This window comes from Haplochromis burtoni, unplaced genomic scaffold (genome assembly GCF_018398535.1).
Source record: "Haplochromis burtoni strain Fernald_Lab_line unplaced genomic scaffold, NCSU_Asbu1 Contig_91, whole genome shotgun sequence".
In the NCBI taxonomy this organism is placed as follows: Eukaryota; Metazoa; Chordata; class Actinopteri; order Cichliformes; family Cichlidae; genus Haplochromis; species Haplochromis burtoni.
Genome location: NW_024582452.1, coordinates 861,173 through 880,741, shown reverse-complemented (window position 1 = coordinate 880,741; position 19,569 = coordinate 861,173). Strand labels below are relative to the sequence as shown.

General features: G+C 40.2%; 2 protein-coding genes and 2 non-coding genes across 6 annotated transcripts; all 4 read left to right on the top strand.

The window, feature by feature from the left end:
* Positions 1-600: 600 nt before the first annotated feature.
* Positions 601-9,038, top strand: prim1 (DNA primase subunit 1). The gene is made up of 13 exons (XM_005926181.3): positions 601-837; positions 2,088-2,245; positions 2,328-2,434; positions 2,520-2,593; positions 2,689-2,825; positions 5,794-5,852; positions 6,203-6,312; positions 6,431-6,522; positions 6,607-6,739; positions 7,282-7,351; positions 7,446-7,558; positions 8,542-8,640; positions 8,740-9,038. Exons 1-13 carry the CDS (start codon positions 729-731, stop codon positions 8,757-8,759), a joined length of 1,281 nt encoding a protein of 426 aa, XP_005926243.1. The 5' UTR covers positions 601-728; the 3' UTR covers positions 8,760-9,038.
* A 916-nt stretch (positions 9,039-9,954) lies between these two features.
* naca (nascent polypeptide associated complex subunit alpha) lies at positions 9,955-18,671 on the top strand. Of its 3 annotated transcripts, XM_005926177.3 has the most exons (9): positions 9,955-10,073; positions 10,599-10,673; positions 14,802-16,727; positions 17,240-17,325; positions 17,533-17,610; positions 17,697-17,843; positions 18,016-18,144; positions 18,228-18,350; positions 18,548-18,671. In XM_005926177.3, exons 2-9 carry the CDS (start codon positions 10,604-10,606, stop codon positions 18,560-18,562), a joined length of 2,574 nt encoding a protein of 857 aa, XP_005926239.1. In that variant the 5' UTR covers positions 9,955-10,073; positions 10,599-10,603; the 3' UTR covers positions 18,563-18,671. The 3 variants fall into 3 exon arrangements, with proteins under 3 accessions (XP_005926239.1, XP_005926242.1, XP_014190307.1); XM_005926180.3 differs by lacking the exon at positions 14,802-16,727; XM_014334821.2 differs by lacking the exons at positions 14,802-16,727; positions 17,240-17,325; positions 17,533-17,610; ... (2 more) ...; positions 18,228-18,350; positions 18,548-18,671 and adding an exon at positions 13,445-14,795.
* Positions 17,380-17,453, top strand: LOC121814853. Its single transcript, XR_006054612.1, has one exon. It is a non-coding gene; the product is annotated as a small nucleolar RNA SNORD59 (small nucleolar RNA).
* Positions 18,403-18,477, top strand: LOC121814854. Its single transcript, XR_006054613.1, has one exon. It is a non-coding gene; the product is annotated as a small nucleolar RNA SNORD59 (small nucleolar RNA).
* Positions 18,672-19,569: the final 898 nt, after the last annotated feature.

Below are 19,569 nucleotides of genomic sequence, written 5' to 3'. Positions count from 1 at the left end.
CATGTGTGACTTGAATGGGCTGCAGGTACCATCTCATGCTACTGGTAGTATCAAGGACAAAAGCACAAAGCAAAACTGGAGGAGGGATGAAGTGAGAGCAATGGTTGGATGGATTTACAATAATATAGTAATTTATGAAGCTACTTTACCAAAAACCACTTTATTGTATTATATTTTGTGCTCTTTGTTTTTTGTTTTCATGTTTACTCATTGAGCTACTTTATTTTTTAAATAATTAATTTATAATGTTTACCACAGCTTTTCTATTTTGTCATATTGTATTTTGTAGTTATTGCTGCCAAACGACTACATGTCCCATGAACCTCTCTTCATTGGCGTCACGTCCGCCTTTTGTAAGCTTCTAGGACTAATATTACAAGGTTAAGTAAAACCATAAGAAAGAAGGAAAGCCATTGTCAGTGTTATAGAAACGTTTCGGTGCAGCAATAGTTAAAAAAATTCTGATTACCCTGGATGATTTTGTCCTCGTTGATTTTTTATGGCCTAAAAGGGAAACGGGTGACGGAAAATATATTTTTTGCCTTGCAACTTCCGGGTTGTGGTGATGTCACTGTCCCAACCTTGTGTCATTGGTTTTGTCCGTTGCTTGAGAGTTTTCCCGCGCTACCCTCGGTGTAAAACAACACAGTGAGCTGTCACAGTGTAGCTAGCGTCTTGACAATATTTTACGTATCTTTACATCCAAAGCTAATTTTTGCTATCGTATTATGCCATCATCAGACTATGATCCGGCTTCTCTGCCGGACCTTTTACCGCTGTACTACCGGCGGCTTTTCCCATTCTCCCAGTATTACCGCTGGCTGAGCTACGGAGGAGGTGAGTACACAGGCATGGAAACCTAGCATAAATGCGGCTAAATAACTGTGGATGTTGATCTGTGTTGTGTTATGTAGGAAGTTACGTGTTTTGTTAGGCACTAAAATGGTAGAATTATTCTGGATTTGACTTTCTTCCAACTTAAGTAAGTCATCCTATTCAACCATTCTAGCTTGATATTAACGCCTCTACATTCATCAGTAAAAAGTAAAATGATTTTGTATTTATGTATCCCTATGAATCTATAGTAATGCTGTTATTTAACAGGGATGCTGAAATTCTGGTCAGATACTCGAGTTTAAAATAAGCCACTAGCCAGTTATGAAACAAATGTTTGTTTTGTTTGAAGTGTTTTAAAATAATTCACGTATTCAGCAAGTTATCATTTATCCAGCATAAACATTGCATTAGACACACGGCTGATCTGCAGAAAAATGTGAGCATTCATCACTTGTATTGATTTTCATGCCATTTAACACCAGAGTGGATCCTCTTCCTGTCCCTGACATCCTCCTCTGTCGCACCAGCCCTCTGCATGTCCTCCTTCAGTACATCCACGAAGCTGCACAGTGGTCTTCCTCTTTTCCTCCTGCTTGTCACCTCCATATTCAAAATCCTTTCCCCAGTACATTCACTGTCCCTTCTGTGCATACGTCCATCTCGGCTCTCTTTGTCTCCTGGTCACTCTCAATACAAACCTGAGAATCTTCATCTCTGCCACCTCTGGATCAACCTCCTTACTTTTTGACAGTGCCCCTGTCTCCAATTCATACAACAGATCTCACTACCATTTAGCAGACCTTCCCTTTCACTTTTGCTGCTATCCTTCTGTCACTTCCATGCCGGCACTCTCTTCTTGACCTCTGTTGTGCACTAGCCATTATTGTAACTGCAGATGTATAAATATATCCACCTTTACTACCGCTCCTCCTTGCAGCTTCACTGTTACACCTGTCTCCCTCTCATTCACAGACATTTATTTTGTATTACATCTACTGACTTGGATGGATGCAGTACTGTACCCTAATTTCCTTCGGGATTAATAAAGTATTCTGATTCTGATTCTTATCTTTGCTTATAAATGAAACCGTAAAAGTGCAGTTCACAATATAGCCAGGATCCACTGCTCTGTGACGCTGACATGTAAAACTATTAAGAGTTAGACAGAGAGTTAAAAATGCCCAAATACAGGACTAATGTGTGTGTGTCTTGTTGTGTTATTTGTTTTTGTTTTTCTTGTACAATCTCAGTGCAGAAAAACTACTTTCAAAATCGCGAGTTCTCGTTTACCCTGAAAGATGACATCTATGTACGCTACCAGTCGTTCAGCACGCAGAATGAGCTGGAGAAAGAAATGCAGAAGATGAACCCCTACAAGATCGACGTGGGAGCAGTGTACAGCCACAGGGTAATTTTCCACACCTTACAGAGTTTGTGCATCACAGCAGACATATGTATGGAGTATGTTTGTCTCCCTTTGTTGCCCACAGCCAAGTCAACACAACACTGTGAAGTCAGGGACCTTCCAGGCTCTGGAGAAGGAGCTTGTGTTTGATATCGATATGACAGATTATGATGACGTCCGAAGCTGCTGCAGGTAGGTGAATTATGTATTTATTTCCTGTCGCAGAATATCCTGACCGTTTCATCGCCCACATAACACTTTAAAACTGTCATTTTAGTGCTGCTGACATCTGCTCCAAGTGCTGGACCTTAATGACCATCGCCATCCGTATCCTGGATAGAGCTCTTCAAGGTTTGGTCATCACAGATTCAGTGCCAGGTGACAGCTTGTGTGGATTTTTGTTGAAATTCTCATCAAGCATGTGCTGGTTTTTGTGTTACTTCCAGATGACTTTGGTTTCCAGCACCGTCTGTGGGTTTATTCTGGCAGAAGAGGAGTACATTGTTGGGTGTGTGATGAAGCTGCCCGGAAACTGTCTGTAGCAGCACGCTCTGCTGTGACAGAATACCTCAGCCTGGTCAAGGTACGAGTACTTCAACTTTTAATAGAAGTCCTTTGTAAGTACTTTCTACTTCCAAACCTAATCAATTCAAGTTTTTTGTTTCTTTTTTTTATAAACTGTAATTAACAGATGTTATTGGATATAACCACAGTTGACAGGTTGGGATTGCTAAAACATAATTTGAATGTAACGCAGTTAGAGAAAAGTCAGTCAATTGATGCATTGCACATAAACCACCAAAAGCTACTTGTCCTGCCGGACCAAATAAGACTACTATAATAAGATGAACTATGATTATTATAATTAAACAAAGTGTCGCACCTACATTACAATGTGCTTCATGTGGATTCATAGAACAGACCACACAACCGCTAGAACAGCATGTGATAGACAGACATGAAGTACAAATATTAAGACTCTTAAAACAAAATAAAAAGAGCATTATTAAAAACAGACTAATACCAGGGTTCGTACGGGTACTTGAAATCCTCGAAAATGCTTGAATTTTAATATTGTCTTTTCAAGGTTTGAAAAGTGCTTGAATTTCAGATGTGGTGCTTAAAAGTGCTTGAAACTGTATTTCATTCACCACAAATAACTATCTGACTGAATAGTTTTCTTATCAGATAGAGAAAGAAAATGAATCGCAAAGTCTAAAAGCATAATTTCTCCAACTGAGCTGCGTAGCACCTCTGCATTTCAGTCTGTTTCAATGTGTGACCCGCCCCTCAGGGGTGCGTGCGCTAACATACCTGGAGATTGCCGTTTTAATGAGTGTTTGATGGAAATGACAATGGTAGACTTTGCGCTCTCGAGTCACATGATAGGTGAGTCCTAGTAAATAATTTTTGAGAATGTGTACATAACACGTGCAAATTTTTAAAACTATTATTATTTTGCTAGCTATCAAACTTGCTGGAGAAATGATTGAAATGCACTGAATGTGATGGGTGCACGGCGGATGATCTGATATTGTCGTGGTGGTGTTGTTCCCAGATCATCATGAAAATGTTGCTCCAGGTTCAACATTGCAAGTGACCGATCACATTGTTGTGACGTTATTCTTTTGTATTTATGAAATTCCAATGTTGCAAGGACAATATCAGTTTTGCTTACCGTTTATTAAAGGGTTAGGGTCAGTTGATCGGCGGACAGAGGCGGTTTCTCGCAGCTTAAGTACAGTTTTTTGTTTTACGGCGGTTTTTCCCGAAGTCGCAAAAGTATGACGTCACAACATTCTGATTGGTCACTTGCAATGTTGATCCTGGAGCAATATTTAGTATGATGATCTGGGAACAACACCAACACGACGATATCAGATCGTGCTAGTACGGCAGCGCTATTATAGCAGTTAGTTATGACATGGTGATTTATAGAATATGCTGTGAATTTGGCTAACATTACTTAGCAGTAGCAGTAATGTAAGTTACTTCACTCAAGTAAAAGCTTTAAACATTAGTCCGATACTTAACTAGCCAACTTAAGGCTTAAAGAAATAATGGTAATAAGAGGGACTGATCTACATGGGCACAAAGAATAGCCTCTTTTTTGTGCTACCCAAGTTCCCTCGCTTTCATTCAAAATCTGATTATTTTTATAAATTATAAATGGCTTCAAGCTCAGTGGGGCTCATTATAATTGTACCTAATAATATCACAGATGATAGACTAAATAAATAGATTTTAGGTAGATGCTTGTGCATTCTTAAAGTCTTATATGTTGAATCGAACTATGTCATCTGTTCAAAGCCTCTCCCAGTCAGTGCTCCATGCCTGTCTTATTGTAAATGGTGTTATTAGCACAAACACTTTAAAGGTGATCATTTATGACTTTTACAGTAATACAGACAATGTAGTTAAACAACTGAAAGTTGGTTTTATTGGGAATTAACTTTAACCTGTTAGGCCCTCAGGGGTTTTCTGAGCTTTCTGCTCGAAAATGAAATGACCAAAATAAATGGAGTATTTCTCTGCTGTTACAGAGTCTGTGTAAATAGTCTTGGTATCAAAAATAAAGGTAACACTTGTGAGATGTCATCAGACGTGTAAATATTACTGCAGATGTTACTATGTCAACGTCGCTGTGACTCAAACATAGAAAAATTCGATTTTTTATATCCCTCGCCTAATTTTTAAAAGTATTTTATAGCATGTAACAGCTTTGAAAATATGCTTTGGTTCACATTTAATTCTAGAAAATCATAAATCAAAATATGGATATTACCTGTCCAGATTCATGGTGACGTAACTGCTCTAAAATGTTTGGTGTCTTTGCTTTGTTTGGTGTTTGTAGAAATGGTTTATATGAGATTTTAGTTGAGATTCAGAGGTTTCTGTGGACACTACTCTTGTCGGCACTTATATTTCTGACCTCGTGTTATAACAGATTAAAGGTAATCTTCCTTTTGCCCCCATTTTTGGGGGCGTGGGTGATGTAACTAGTTAAAAAAAACAAACATCTGTCTCCTGTTTTTTTTGTGCCACATAGGAAAGAAGAGTCAATATCTGATGAGAAGACTTATTAATTTGGCCTTGCTGTGTATTATTGTGGTGTTTGGCGCAGTTTTCTTGTTTTATGGGATTGATGTTTTTTTCTTTTCAAGTGGAGAATATCTCTAACAAGTTGATTTGTTCACATTTGTAAATCTTAATTTTTAAGAGAAATGCGTTTTTTGAGTTTGTACCCTAAATGCTAAGTGAAACATGCATTCTTTTTATGGGTAATGTGCTGGAAAAGCTTGAAAGTGGACCTTGAAAGTGCTTAAAAAGTGCTTGAATTTGACCTTGAGAAATGTGGATGAACTCTGTAATATGGTACTTATTGAGTTAAAAGATGTGACTGTTTTCCTTACATCTGCGCAGTCTTAAGACTCTGATTTGATTGTTAATCAGACTGTTGTCTTGTCTTGTTTCATGAGCAACATATTAGTGAAATGTATCTTCCTCAAATGGCCTGCAATGTTTGATTTTAAAAATGTGATGTTTTGTAGGGTGGTGATGAAACCATAAAGAAAGTAGTGCTGACTGAACCAATTCACCCTTTTATCAGGTAACTGTTTGATACATTTTGGTGTTTGTCTTTTATAGTCTGTGACTGTGTTCCAGCAAGATTGTACCCATTTATTTTTCAGTATTTCTCTTGCTTTGTCTCTCTTTCATCAACACAATCTCTGGGCATCATTTTTAATTAGGACCATTTTTGTAAGCAGTGACACACTGTGTTCTTGTTTGCCTTGTGAATTTGCTAATTACTTTCACTGAGACAGCTGTCCTGGATTTCTGTGCTTGGGTGCAGTTGTGAGCACAGTGATCACCATGCCTGCATACAGGGATCACTGGTTACACACACTTGGGTACAGTGCACTCTGTGCTTTTTAAAATTGTGATTCTTTTTCACAGCAAGTCTCTGGAAGTGGTAAAGGAATACTTTAGCCGATATGCACTACATGACCAGGACCTGATGGGAAGCAAGGAGTCTGTAGAAAAAGTGCTGGCACTCGTTCCTGAGGATATCCTTTTCTTAGTTTACCGCATATTTGCCGCATAAAGTCATTGATTGGACCTATAGACATTTGTTGGCAAAGACTTCAAAGATCTTGTTGAAAGTGACTTGACTTTATATATTACATGCCAGAAGCTACCTACAGCAGGAGTTCGAAAAGGAGAAGAAGCCTGAGAAACGTTGGAAACTGATTAAGGAAGAGGCTTTAAGAAAACAGGTTGGTAACTTCGCTCACAGTTTTTACATTGTTTTACACATTAGAACAGAAGGGCTTATGGTCTTACAATCTGTCTCCCTGAAGAGCACTGCAAAGAAGGGCCAGTACTTTGAAAACGAAATCATGCTGCAGTATTGTTACCCACGGCTCGACGCCAACGTCAGCAAAGGTGTGAACCATCTGCTGAAGAGTCCTTTCAGTGTACACCCCAAAACAGGTGAGCATACTTTAAAGAGGCTTGTACTGGAAATGTCTGGGCCTTTGCTAAGAGTACATGCTAGTAATATTGTATCACACTTTTTGGGCAAAGGTGCTCCTTGGAGTCAAGAGTCATACTGTACATGTACATGATTGTAAACAAGAAGACAAAAATACAGTTACTTGCTTGTTTCCTGTATTTTTGCATATTTGTCAGACTTAAATGTTTCAGATAATCAGATACATTTTGATATTAGACAAAGATAACCCAAGTAAATATAAAATTCTGTTTTTAAACGAATGAAAATAATAACATAAATAATAAAAGCTTACACTGGATAGATATAAAATATTGGCTTCTTCATTCTGTTAAATGATATTCTGTCATTCATATCAAGGTTTTTATTCCTGAAATGTCAGCTGTGTAATATTAAAGGCTTTTTATTGATATACCTCCAAACTCAGAGGACCTTGGATCTTTTTTCTTTGTCACCAGGTTGATTTAATCTGACTTAAGTATGAGTGTATAAAACTGTGTCCTCTCTCTCTCTCTCTGTCCAGGCCGCATTTCTGTTCCCATAGATGTCAGTGAATTAGACAAATTTGATCCCTTTTCTGTGCCCACGATCAGGTAACAATTTAATGTTTGGTGCTCTGTTGTCTGCAGCATGTGAGTGATCCTCATGAAGACTGATGTTGTAACATTTTGTTTTATCTTGTTGTAGTCTGATCTGTGAGGAGTTGGATCGGCCCAGGCCAGGCGAAGAGAAAGAGAAATTAGAGGATGCGAAGGAGAAGGCAGACGAGAAAGATGCAATAGAGAAGCGCAAGAGCAGAGGTGCTGGGGGAAAGAAAAATGCAAAGATCTACCTGAAACTTTTACCTAAAATACACCTGGACAGCACATAAAACTGAAATCTTCAGGCCTTTAAATGGGCTGACATAAGGTGTTTTGGGGGCTAGGGTCTTCTTAATGGCATGATGGTTTTTTCTGAGTGTAAAGATCATGTGATGTAAAATAATCATCGGCACTCTAAAAAATGCTCGTTACACATAATTGGCTAAGACGTACAGGCCTAGTCACTAGTAAGCGATCCAAAAACTTTCAATTCCCCTGCAAAGTGGCACATGGTTGCTGAAGGTTGCTGGCTGTTGCTAGGCGAGATTGTTTGCAAAGTGCGTGCTTCATCCAAAATCTTATGATTGTTGTGGTTGCTACAAGATCACCTATTGTTTGCATAATTGCTTGCTGTTGCAGAATTATGAAATGCATCAAAAACAGCCAAAAGATGTTGAAGGACCAGATCAAGGGAAGAGCTAGTGGCATATGAAATGTTGTCATCTGGATAAAAATGTACATTTTGGGTAGCAAAGTTAATACTATTTATGTACATTTTGCCTTTAAATTAAAAGTTGTGCCTAACTGCTGTAACACAACATATCTCAAATGGTGGAACTTTTACTCTGAAGGTGATCATTCTCCATGTCTGGTTTACATCGCATTTTTCACAATTTCACTGCAAATAGTTGAGTGTAAGTGCAGACAAGTCAGTGTCTCCCATGTTAACTATACATGACTGCATAATCTTCTAGCAATCAAAGCAATTAAAAAGCAAACTTGTGACTAATTTCACAACTTTTCAAAATCTATGTACACCTGAATGAATGACTGGTGCATTGGAGTATAAAGTTCCCCCCCAAAATTGGAACTTTATATAGTAACTTTATTGTTACTATATTCATATAGTGTAAATATTTAAACACATCTTTGATTTATCTGAGTGTTTCAGCTAATGCTACTTTTACTACTTTTCGTCTCAGATTACAAAAGAACCAGCCTGGCGAAGTACATAAAATACTTTGACCAGTTTCTGGATGGAATGGCTCGTTCATGGAAAGGAGAGCGTCTCAGAAACAGTGGTAGGTTTCTTTCTTTTTCTTCTTTTTTTTAATAGATTAAACAGAAAATTTACAGCAACTTTTAATCATTTTGCTTTTCTTCCTTTTTTTCTCCTTCAGATCTTCAGAAAGAATTCTGAACTGGATCATCAGAAGGTGACACCTCAGAACAACATCCTGTTGCCTAATGTTGCTAATTATGCTTTGTGGTGTTTTTGGTGCCATTTTTCTACTACATATTAATTTCACCAGAATCTGTTTTATTATGCTTTGTAATAAAAGACTCACTGATAAAACATTTAATAAAATGCTTAATAAATCCCTGATTTTTTTACCATAAAATTTCACAGTAAAGTTTTATTTGTCTAATTGTTGGCTGTATTTGTGATGAATAAATTCAGTATTTCTACTCTTGCAAACACTTTGTCTTCCTTTATTTAATTTTTTTTTTAAAGGGTTTCTCACATGATTCACTTAATCCATTGAAGCTTAAAGATGAGGAGTCCTGTTGATGTGTAAGCAGGGACTCTGCCTCAAATCTGTAATATTCAGGTTATAGGCTTTAATGATAACATCTGTAACTATCTAGTCCATGTAATGAGAGTTTCAGCAGTTCCTGTGAGTCCATTCAATCTGAATGTTTACTGTTCCTTCCTAGCGAGTTACATGCATGAATTATACTGCAATGCGAGATTTAGGTATGTTATGATTTCAGTTTCATGTTCTAACATTATTTTACTACAACACATTTCTTTTCAAATTAATTTTCATCCTTCAAAAACTGAACCTCCATGGAAAATATGATTTTCCAGGTTTTTCTCTGTTTTGACATGTTATGTTTTTTCAAAATATGTATATTTTCAAATATATCTTTGCCTTCAGTTTTGGCAGGTGTTGGCCATTTTGTTTCTAACCAAGTTTTTTTTCTTCAAAAATCTATTACTTTAATCTCAAACGTTTTTAATTTTTCCAGCACCTAAACACAGCCCTTCTATTTTTTTTTTTTTTTTTTTTTTTGCCTTCAGCTGCACCAATATGCCATAAAGGGATATTCTTTGTCCCATGGGGGACAATAAATAAATAAATGAAGACCCAAACATTTTTACTGTTGTAAAACTGTATAAGCCCAAAGCATTTTTTCTTCTTTTATTTTTCAGTTTTTGAGACCTGACAATCTGAGGGAATATTTGGGTATTTGTGACTTAAATTTATTGATTTCATTTCAGAGAATAGAATTCTTTCCTCTTTCACTATAGTACTATTGGAAATGTTATTACATTAAGCTTTGAGTTTTGTTTGTATTCCTGTGTTTCGCGGTAGGATAAAGCTAAACAAACGAGGCCTGTGCCTTTAAATAACCCGGAAGTAGAAATTGTGGCTGAAGCGGATATTATCGTGAGGCGGAGGTCAGAAGTTCTCTCTCACAGCCATCTTGGATATAACGTCCTGAGTCGGTGAGTGTCTGCGCTGATAATCCAACATCATCCAGCTGTTTTTTACTCATTCCCACCTGAATCAAAGGGTTGGCGTGTTTATTGAATGTAGAGTCATTGTATCCGTACAACTATTACCGTGGTGTGGGCTCTCTACTCGGTGATAAATGTGTCGTTGTGCCGCTGATTACCGGCTCAAAATGGGGGAGCATGATGTCTTGCAGTCCGCTCACACCTTGTCAGGGCCGCAGTGAGTTAGGTGGCCTGAGATGAGAGAGATATTTGAGTGACAACAAGTAGGTCACTTTAAAGAGGATGAATTTGGAGAAAAATGCGGTAGACTGGGTTATTAGCAGCGAGCTTCCCCATGCTGAGGCTAACTTGAGCTAACACTAAGCCTGCGGGCTAAAGCATGGGTTCATTATGGCCTATTCAGCTAGTTATGACAACTTCAAGTCGGTGTATTAACCGTCACTTATGTTGGGGAGCTCATATGTCCCGACCTATGTAACTAACTAAATATCTAATCCTTATTTTTCTCCGCAGCAACTATGCCTGGTGAAGCCACAGAAACGGTCCCAGTCACCGAACAGGAGATGCAGCAGCCTCAAGTCGAGACTGGTTCGTATATTTTTGGCTTTTTCACAACCTGCATGCAGTGCTGCATATTAGAGAGTGGGGTTCTGGATGAGAGGCTCGGGGTTTAGGGAGTTAACTCGGCTGGCAGGACCCTGACTTGACGTAACAGGTGACTCACCAGCTGTGTGTTGGGGACGTCCGGCCCTAAAACACAGTTAATACGTGTGTTTGGAGCAGAATGTATGCCCACACTGAGGGGATTTGCGGCAGTAAACGCTAATCCAGGACCCCTTTCTTTCATTTAAACACAGGCTCACAAATGCGTGTGGTGACTTGCACTGATAGCTGGATTTGGGACACAATGCATGGTGTTAAGTGTGGTTTTCCATGTGCATGATGAATGCCTTGAAAACCAACTAGGTGTGACAAAGTAGTGGCATTGTGTGTTGTGTAATTATTTTCATGTGACATTACAATTTTGCTTTAGCAGCACTTTATAAACCATCTATTTTCGTTGAAGAGAACTGTGCTTTTAAGCACATGTTATACTTGTTTAGGGCAGGTTGTCTGCAGCAATAGTACGTTGTTTAATCTGCAGTTTAAACGAATGAGTCTGTCGCCTTAACAAAAGTCTATGCAATTTCCTGTCGTTTGCAGCAATTTGATAAACAACAGTGCATTATATGCTTGAGTAAATTAAGCCCCACTTGGAAAATGCTTTTATCTGTCCCAGTGGTTTTATTGTGGAAGACAGAGTATTTTTGGTGGAAAAAAATGTAAGCTTTTCCTGCAGAGTTTTTGCCACATATCAAACAGAGCTTGGCCTCTGACTAAAGAATGTGCCTCATGCATTAAATTGAAGAAAAAGGCTCAGAAATTAGACTTGGACTTAAAAGGGCCAGTTTTAAAGTCTGAAAAACCCCGACAGTACAGCACAGACCTTAATGATGGCAATAAGTCTGTTTGGTGGTATTATAAAACATATAAACTTAGTAGGACAAAAGGACTGAAATTGTAGTCCACCATGAACAGACCGGTTTAATTCGTGATGGCCATGCAATGTTATGCAGTGCAGTCACTCACTACAGAGGGGATTCAGTGCACTACTACAAATTACACTAAAATAATTTTGAAAGTTAGTCTGTATGCGTTACACCAAGCCAGGGATGTCCAACTCCAGTCCTCAAGAGCTACTGTCCTGCAGCTTTTAGATGCATCCCTACTCCAACACTGCTGAATCACATGGTTCGATTACCTCTTGAGCATGCCATCATGTTTGGAAAAGACCCGGTAGCAAGCCATTCATTTGCTTCAGGTGTGTTGGAACAAGGATGCATCTAAAAGCTGCAGGACAGTAGCTCTCGAGGACTGGAGCCGGACACCCCTGCACGAAGCCATTTTCACCAGAAAAGGGAGGAAAGGCAATTATAGTTATCTGGTGGTGTTGTAAGTCGGAGGTTGTTGATGGATTTGCTGTAAAAGCAATGAAAACTGTTTAGACTACGTCACAATTCTTTCTCCATTTGTATCTTAAAAATTCTGGAGCTTCACTTTTTCTTTTTTTTAAAAAAATGTACTGCAGTGTCATTTTAATACAGTTCAATTGTATGCCACAACATTGAGTATTAAAATTATGATTAATGCATCTATAGACTACTTTATTCATCTACTACAGTTGGATTGAGAGCTCATTTTGTGTGTGTGTGTGTGTGTGTGTGTGTGTGTGTGGTTAAATGATACAAGAAGTGCATCATTACCCTATTTTTTTGGGGGGGGGGGATTTTGTTTCCATAGGGAAATCAGACTTGGTTTTACTGAAAGCATTTAGTCAGATGACATGAAATGACTCAACATATGTTGATAGGGTGCTCAAAGCTTAAAATATATTGATCTGAAATATGTTCCAAAGTTATACATTTAAAAATAAAGCCATCTCATTGTGACAAATTCAAATGAATACTACTTTATTTTTAACTTTAAGCCTGCTGGTAACTTTTGTTGAACACTATGTAAAATACAGAATTGTAATTTTCATAGTGGTTGTATTTGTTGTTTACTCTCTTTATCCATGTAATTGGATATTGGTGAAGGACTAAGAGTAGCAAAGGTAGCTTTGTGCATTTATTTGAACTTTGAACATGCAGATTTAAGACAACAACAGAGTGATGGCAGATGCTGCACTGCAGTCTTATTGTACTCCCATGATCAGTTTGGACTAGAGGGAGCAATGTGACGTTCATAGGAACACAAATTAACCTTTGACTGGAAAGGTGTAGTGGCTGAAGCTTTAGACTGGGTGAGTTCTGGATATTGTTCAAGATAAAAGCTGTGAGGTAATTAACAGAGACACATTTCATAGTAATGTTGCCTGTAGATCTGCTAATGCTGCCTGTACTGATCTCCTCTTGGTAGAAGAGTACTTTTGAATTAGTCAAGAAATGCTACTGAAGCAGTGAAGTGATCTCGTTCAGCGGTTTCTAAGTGCAGTCCTGTATATCGAGTCTTACACTTTGAATTGACATGCTGCTGTTTCCTGTCACATTTGGACACTGCATGTATTTTAGGACTTGAGCACAGTTTTGTTTTGGGGGGATTTTGGGAGCATATTTAACAACAAAAAACTGGGCTGATTCCTGCATTGCTGCAACTTTCTCACATACACAAATTCTTCTTCACGTGTGGAGCACAATTTTATTTTATTTTTTTTCTTTGTCGTGTTGAAGCTCGTAGTCTTGGTCCTCAAGTCATCACGGTGAATGCCCTACACCCCGTCACAATGTTCTTAGTATTGAATGAATTTCCTCCTGTGATAGCTGTTTCCACTGCGAGCAAGGCAATCCCACTGGAGAACCCCCCAGAAACCTCTGCTCAAGCTAAAGAGAGCGCTTCTGCAGAAGAAGCTCGCAGTCAGGCTACCTGTGACCAAGCAAATGGTGTAGCTGCAACCCAAGAAGTGACCAGGGAAATGGAAGCAAGTGGGTTGAACCCAATACCTTTGTCTCAGCAAGGGCTCACTGCTGAAGTAGCAGGAGCTTCAGCTGGTTTGGCACCTCTCAATGAGTCTTTGCAATCTGCTGAGGCTGTGAGTGTTTCTTCAGAGCTGCATATTTGTGAAGGAGCAGTTATTGCTGGAGAGGAAAATCAGTTCTTCATTTCAGCCGAAGAATTGACCACCCAAGAGGTTATGCTGACTTCTGAAGAACAGTCAGGAGTACCTGGAGGAAAAACCTCAGCTGATCCAAAGCTTTGTACTTCTGAAGATGGGAAGGCCAGCGATGACGCAGAGACTGTGGTAGAAGGTTTAAAGAATATGTGCTTGGATGCAGCTCAAGATGGAGTAGATGCTGGTGACGTGAACGTCACCATGGATACTCAAAATGAAAACGTTGACAAGACGGAGCCTGTAATACTTCTGTCTGAGGTCATTCAGTCAATGGATGCCGCTAAATCTGAAGCCCAACCTGTTTCCACCCGCCACCTTTCAGGTTGGTTTATGTTCTGTGAAACCAGAATCACATTAAACACCTCTTGTTTATTTATGATTTATTTGGTCCCACCTTTTCAATACATCTTGTTTCAATAAATCTTGTTGGCTTGTTTCTATTCAGCATGTGGTCATGATGACATTTAACACTAAGGTGCCAAGTTGCTTGAGGCTGCTGGCTTTTTGTAAGGGAGAGTTTAAATTTTATGGAAGTATATCATAATTGACAAAGTGTAGTTATTCTTTGACTTGTTTTGATGCAGTGTACTGTCCTTTTTTACCATCCTTACATGACTTTTTACACATTTGGTTGCCTCAAGTGTAGTTTTTTAAAAATTATGGTAAATCGAATGCATAATTATGACCCATTTCAATAAAAACTTGGATGTAATTGAATTGGGTTAGTTTGTTTTGCCTGGTGTTTGCTTTTACTGGATGTACCAGTTCATTGGTGCTGTGTTTGTGTTGCGTGATTTCGTAAAATGTGCGTCTACACTAAATAGTTTTTCAGTGTGGAAGTTAAAGTGTCTTGTACATTGAGTGGCTGTTTGCATCCAACTCAAGGGAGGTATGCTTTTTTCCTAACCCTAAGCCAGAAGATTGGGTCTTGATTTGACCATTTAACCCGCATGAGAAAGACCTCCAATATCAAAACAAAAGAAAAACTTGAATCTTTTTTTGTTCAGCTACACCTCCTGCCCCAGCTTCCTCCAAGCAACCTGAGGCATCTTCAGGCCCTGCTAAGCCCAAAGGCAAAAATGCCAAGAGTGCACAGGGTGCCTCTGCCCCAAAGGCTGTCCCTGGCAGAAGAAAGCGTTCCTCTATGTCTGTCTCTTCGTCCTCTCCTACCTCGCCAAAATCAACTCCCTCCTCTACTCCATTGTCACCTTTGCCATCTCCCCTTGCTGCCTCACCTGGCAGCTCCTCTGCTAATCAGGGTAACCGTTCAGGCCCAAAAGTTGTCAAGGCTGGCAAACAGGGTAAGGCTAAAAAGGGAGAGGCATTTGTGCCTGCTCCTGTCCCCGAGTGCAAGGCCACAGGAGTTGATGAAAAGCCAACAGAGCCTAGCCTCAAGCATAATGTAGCTGATGATACTAAACCTGCCCTGAGTGAGACAAAAACCCCATCAGCAGGTGCGACAAAGGCTGGTGCAGTGCCACCTGCTTTTAAAGTTACCTCAAAGCCTGCTGTTGCAGCACCAGTATCATTTTCAGATACTATTGCCTCTAGTCCTCCTAAGTCAGCTGATGTTAAAGCAGCCTCATTGAAAAATGCTCCACTTATTGCATCTGTTGACGATGAGCTCCCTCCCCTTATCCCACCTGAGAAACCAGTTAAAATGCCAGCTTCTGCATCTCCTGTTGAGAAACGAGGTACAAAGCCTGCTACATCTCCTAAGCCTAATGCTGAGAGCTGCAGTTCTGCTCCTGTAGAGGCTACAAAGACACTAGTTAAACCAAAGGCAGACAAGCCAAAGCCTGTTAAGGTTGCTGAAGCAGCCCCAGTAAAATCAGCTCCAACTGAAGTTGCTAAGGTGTCTTCTGAAATATCAGCTGTAGCTGATGATGTTGCTAAACCAGCTCCTGTCAAAGCTCCTAAAGCAGGTTCCAAGACTAAACCAGCAAACCCTGGCAAAGTTGAGGAGGTTGTGGTGGAAACCCCAAGCAAGCCTGCTCCTACCCAGGCTGCTAAGCCAGCTCCTGGGGCCAAAACTGCTTCTGCTGAGGCTGCTGACAAAGCTTCTAATAGAACTAAACCACCTGCAAAGGAAAAACCTGCTCCTGCAGAAACTAAGCCAGTAGCTGAGGCCAAACTTGTGCCTACTGAGACTGCTAAGCAGACAGCTGAGGCCAAACCTGCTCCCATAGAGGCCAGTAAGCCAGCAACTGTCGACAAAGCCCCAAATGTAGCTAAACCACCTGCGAAGGCCAAACCGGCTCCCTCAGAGACTCCAAAGGCAGTGGCCGAGGCCAAACCGGCTCCCTCAGAGACTCCAAAGGCAGTGGCCGAGGCCAAACCGGCTCCTCCACAGACTAAGCCAGCAGCTGAAGCCAAACCTGCTCCTTCAGAGACTGTTAAGCCGCTGATTGAAGCCAACTCTACAACCACTGAGGCCACTAAGGCAGCCAAATGTGCCTCCAAGAAGACGCCTAAGCCAGTGGCTGAGGCCAAATCTGGCCCCAACAAGGTTCCTAAACAAGCTGAAGAGATTAAAACTGCAGCTCCTAAGGCTGCAAAGCCAAACGCAGAGGTCATGTCTGCCCCTGCTGATGTTAACATGACAGCTGCAGCACCTAAGCCAGCTGAAGATGTCAAGCCAGCCAAAGTGGTGGATGTTAGTGCAGCATCAGCTGAGGTTGCTAAACCTGTAAAACCAGTTGCAGACCCTTCACCTGCTCCCTTAAAGCCCACTCCAGTTGAGCCTGCTGTTCCTAACCCAGCTCCCCGTAAACTCACATTTGCTGAGGCAGTTGCAAAACCTGCCCCTGTTAAACCTGAGGTTGAGTTAATTACTTCAACTCCTCCTCAACCTGTCTCGCCACCTAAACCTGCCCCCACACCTGCTAAAACCCCAGCCAAGATGGAGCCTGTGAACGACAAGAACAATAATGGTATTTCCTCCTTTCTCTCCTTTTGTGCCGTCTGTTTGTTTTGGGGTTGTTGTTTTTTTTTCCCCCCCCCCATCTGTTAGCGTTCTGAAAGATGTTCAGATGCTTAAATATGCCTTTCTCTTACAAAGGTTAGCTTGCGAAATAAATATTATATCTCCTATAGATGCTAAAATATAAGATGCTATTAGATTTTGGCAAGTGTGCTCCTGGTTTTGGAATGCATTAGTTCTATTGGTTACTGTTTGTTTAAAATGTAGTGCAGGTCAATGCTGGTATTATCATGTGTTGTCCAATCAAGTTTGGAAATGGCTTTTTTGGCTGGAAAGAGATTATGTTCTCAACAAAGTCCTGAGGAAAATGACTATAGGTAATAAGATGACAGAAAATGTGCTGTTTTGAATCGAAGTACTTTGTTCCACAATATTGGTGCAGCTTACCTTCAGATTAACTTTCAGGTGTACACATGTAACCTAAGTGGCACATTGTGACAGTTTTTCTGGTGGTCTCTACAGGATCCGGCACTGAGTCGGACAGCGACGACTCAGTCCCTGAGCTGGAGGAACAGGACTCTGCACAGACACAGACACAGCAAGCTCAGGTGAGACTTGAGTCTGGTTTATTGTGTTCACTGGTATAGATGTCCGTCATTGACTCTTCACTGATGATTTACACAGTGACTTTCGTTCTTCTGAACCTACTGAAGCCAGCCTTTCTGTCCTGAGAAGAGATGAATATAAAACGTATCTAATCGCTGATTCTGCATTTACTCGTTGGTGTAAGACACTTAATTTAAATTCGACTTTAGCTTGCAGCAGCTGCCGAAATAGATGAGGAACCTGTCAGCAAAGCCAAACAGAGCCGCAGTGAAAAGAAGGCACGAAAGGTAACAGTCCCAGTTCACTCGGTGCTCTATAAACATTCTGTACGTCTAAAGATTAGATTTGGTAAATTTACTTCCATTTCTTTCAGGCAATGTCAAAGCTTGGTCTCAGGCAGGTAACAGGAGTCACTAGGGTCACCATTCGCAAGTCAAAGAACATCTTGTTCGTCATCACCAAACCAGATGTCTACAAGAGCCCTGCATCAGATACATACATCGTCTTCGGGGAAGCTAAGGTAACGCGCCAACAACAATACCAGTTGTCAGGGTTTGTCAGTAGAGCTGCTGAGTGTGTGTAGTCTTAGCTTTGTGTAATGCAGGCAAATGGATTTCATCACCGCATTCGTAAGCTAAATATTTTTGCTAAATGATGTGCTGACCTCTTAACTTCCTCACTGCTTTCCTCAGATTGAAGATCTTTCCCAGCAAGCCCAGCTGGCCGCTGCAGAAAAATTCAAGGTACCGGGAGAAACTGTATCAAACGTCCAGGAAAACACACAGACGCCAACAGTACAGGAGGAAAGCGAAGAAGAAGAGGTGAGATGCAGTTTAGTCAAATGAAGATGGGCATGGCTTTGTGTTGGAGAGATGATTAATGTTTGCATTGATTATTTTCATAGGTTGATGAGACCGGAGTTGAGGTCAAGGACATCGAACTCGTCATGTCACAAGCCAACGTGTCGAGGGCGAAGGCTGTACGCGCCCTGAAAAATAACAACAACGACATCGTCAATGCCATCATGGTGAGATTTTAACTATCTATCAAAACAATTTAAGCACTTTACTCTCCAGCGCTCTTAAGTGATGATTTAACACAGTGACTTTCGTTCTTCTGAGTCATATGAAGCCAATATTTCTGTCCTGAGAAGAGAGCAAAGCTTTAAAATTATATCAGCTAATATTTACGCATCCACTGACTTTTGCTTTTGCTGCTTTGCAGGAGTTGACAATGTAATGGGGACCCTGTCGACGAAGAGTTGACGAAAGGTTGCTGATTTAATCCAAACTCATTTATACAATTTATACCCAAGATGGAAATAAAGTTGTGGCTTGATGAAATTAAATTTTGTTTCGTTTGTGGTTCTTTAGTGGGGAAAATGGAGCTCTGCTGTATGAGCAAGTGTAATTATTAGTCTGGTTAAGTCACAGTCCTAATCTGGGAAATGTATATATGTAGTGTGGGTTCATTCACAGATTTTTACTTTTTCCTCTCCTGTCTTCTTACTAAGGCTTGCAGGTTAGGTTTGAAGCTGTTACAGTGCTAACAGCACAGAGGTATAATGGAGACACTAGTTTTATTTTTCATTTTGTTTTGCAGTAAAAATCTGAAAACTTGACTGTAGAAGAATGTTGGTGTTTTATTTAGTGGGGGATGTGGATTCCAGCTCTAAGAAAACTGTAGATCTCTCCATGTTTTGTGGACTTTGTGTAAGACTGAAGGTATCACATTGTTCTAGGAAAAAATAAAATTGATAAATCTGAAATGACTTGATGCATAACTTCTCATTTGTTTAGGAAATTGCACAAAATGACGGTGAGTACTTTTGTCAGACCTTAAAGGATTTAAGGATTTATTTATTTTTTCAGGAACTGCTGACGGCTTCATTTGAGACAACTATAATCAAATTTGTATCTGCTTATATTTTTTACTTTGTGTATAGTGTTTTAATGTGACATTTATAAGGTAGAACTGTTAAGCTAATATAGAGTACCAATATGTTGGGCGCCTCCTGGGTGTGTCCTGCTGGGAGACCAATGGGTAGACCCAGGACACGGACAGATTTTTTTTTATCTCTTGGCTGCCCTGTGAACACCCCAACGTTCCCCTTGATAACCGAGAGGAGCTGGCTGGACAGACGGAGCTCTGCGTTTCTGTTTAGGCTGATGCCCCCGCAACCCGACCCTGGAAAAGCACAAGAAAATTCAGTACAGCTAAAAGTAGTTGTTGATTGCAGAAAAAAT

Coding starts and splice junctions, on each gene's coding strand:
- prim1 (XM_005926181.3), top strand. CDS start 729: ATGCCATCATCAGACTATGATCCGGCTTCTCTGCCGGACCTTTTACCG. Junction 2,594..2,688: donor CCTGGATAGAGCTCTTCAAG/GTTTGGTCATCA, acceptor TGTTACTTCCAG/ATGACTTTGGTTTCCAGCAC. Junction 5,853..6,202: donor CCAATTCACCCTTTTATCAG/GTAACTGTTTGA, acceptor TCTTTTTCACAG/CAAGTCTCTGGAAGTGGTAA.
- naca (XM_005926177.3), top strand. CDS start 10,604: ATGCCTGGTGAAGCCACAGAAACGGTCCCAGTCACCGAACAGGAGATG. Junction 10,674..14,801: donor GCAGCCTCAAGTCGAGACTG/GTTCGTATATTT, acceptor TTTTTTGTTCAG/CTACACCTCCTGCCCCAGCT. Junction 18,145..18,227: donor AGGAAAGCGAAGAAGAAGAG/GTGAGATGCAGT, acceptor TTATTTTCATAG/GTTGATGAGACCGGAGTTGA.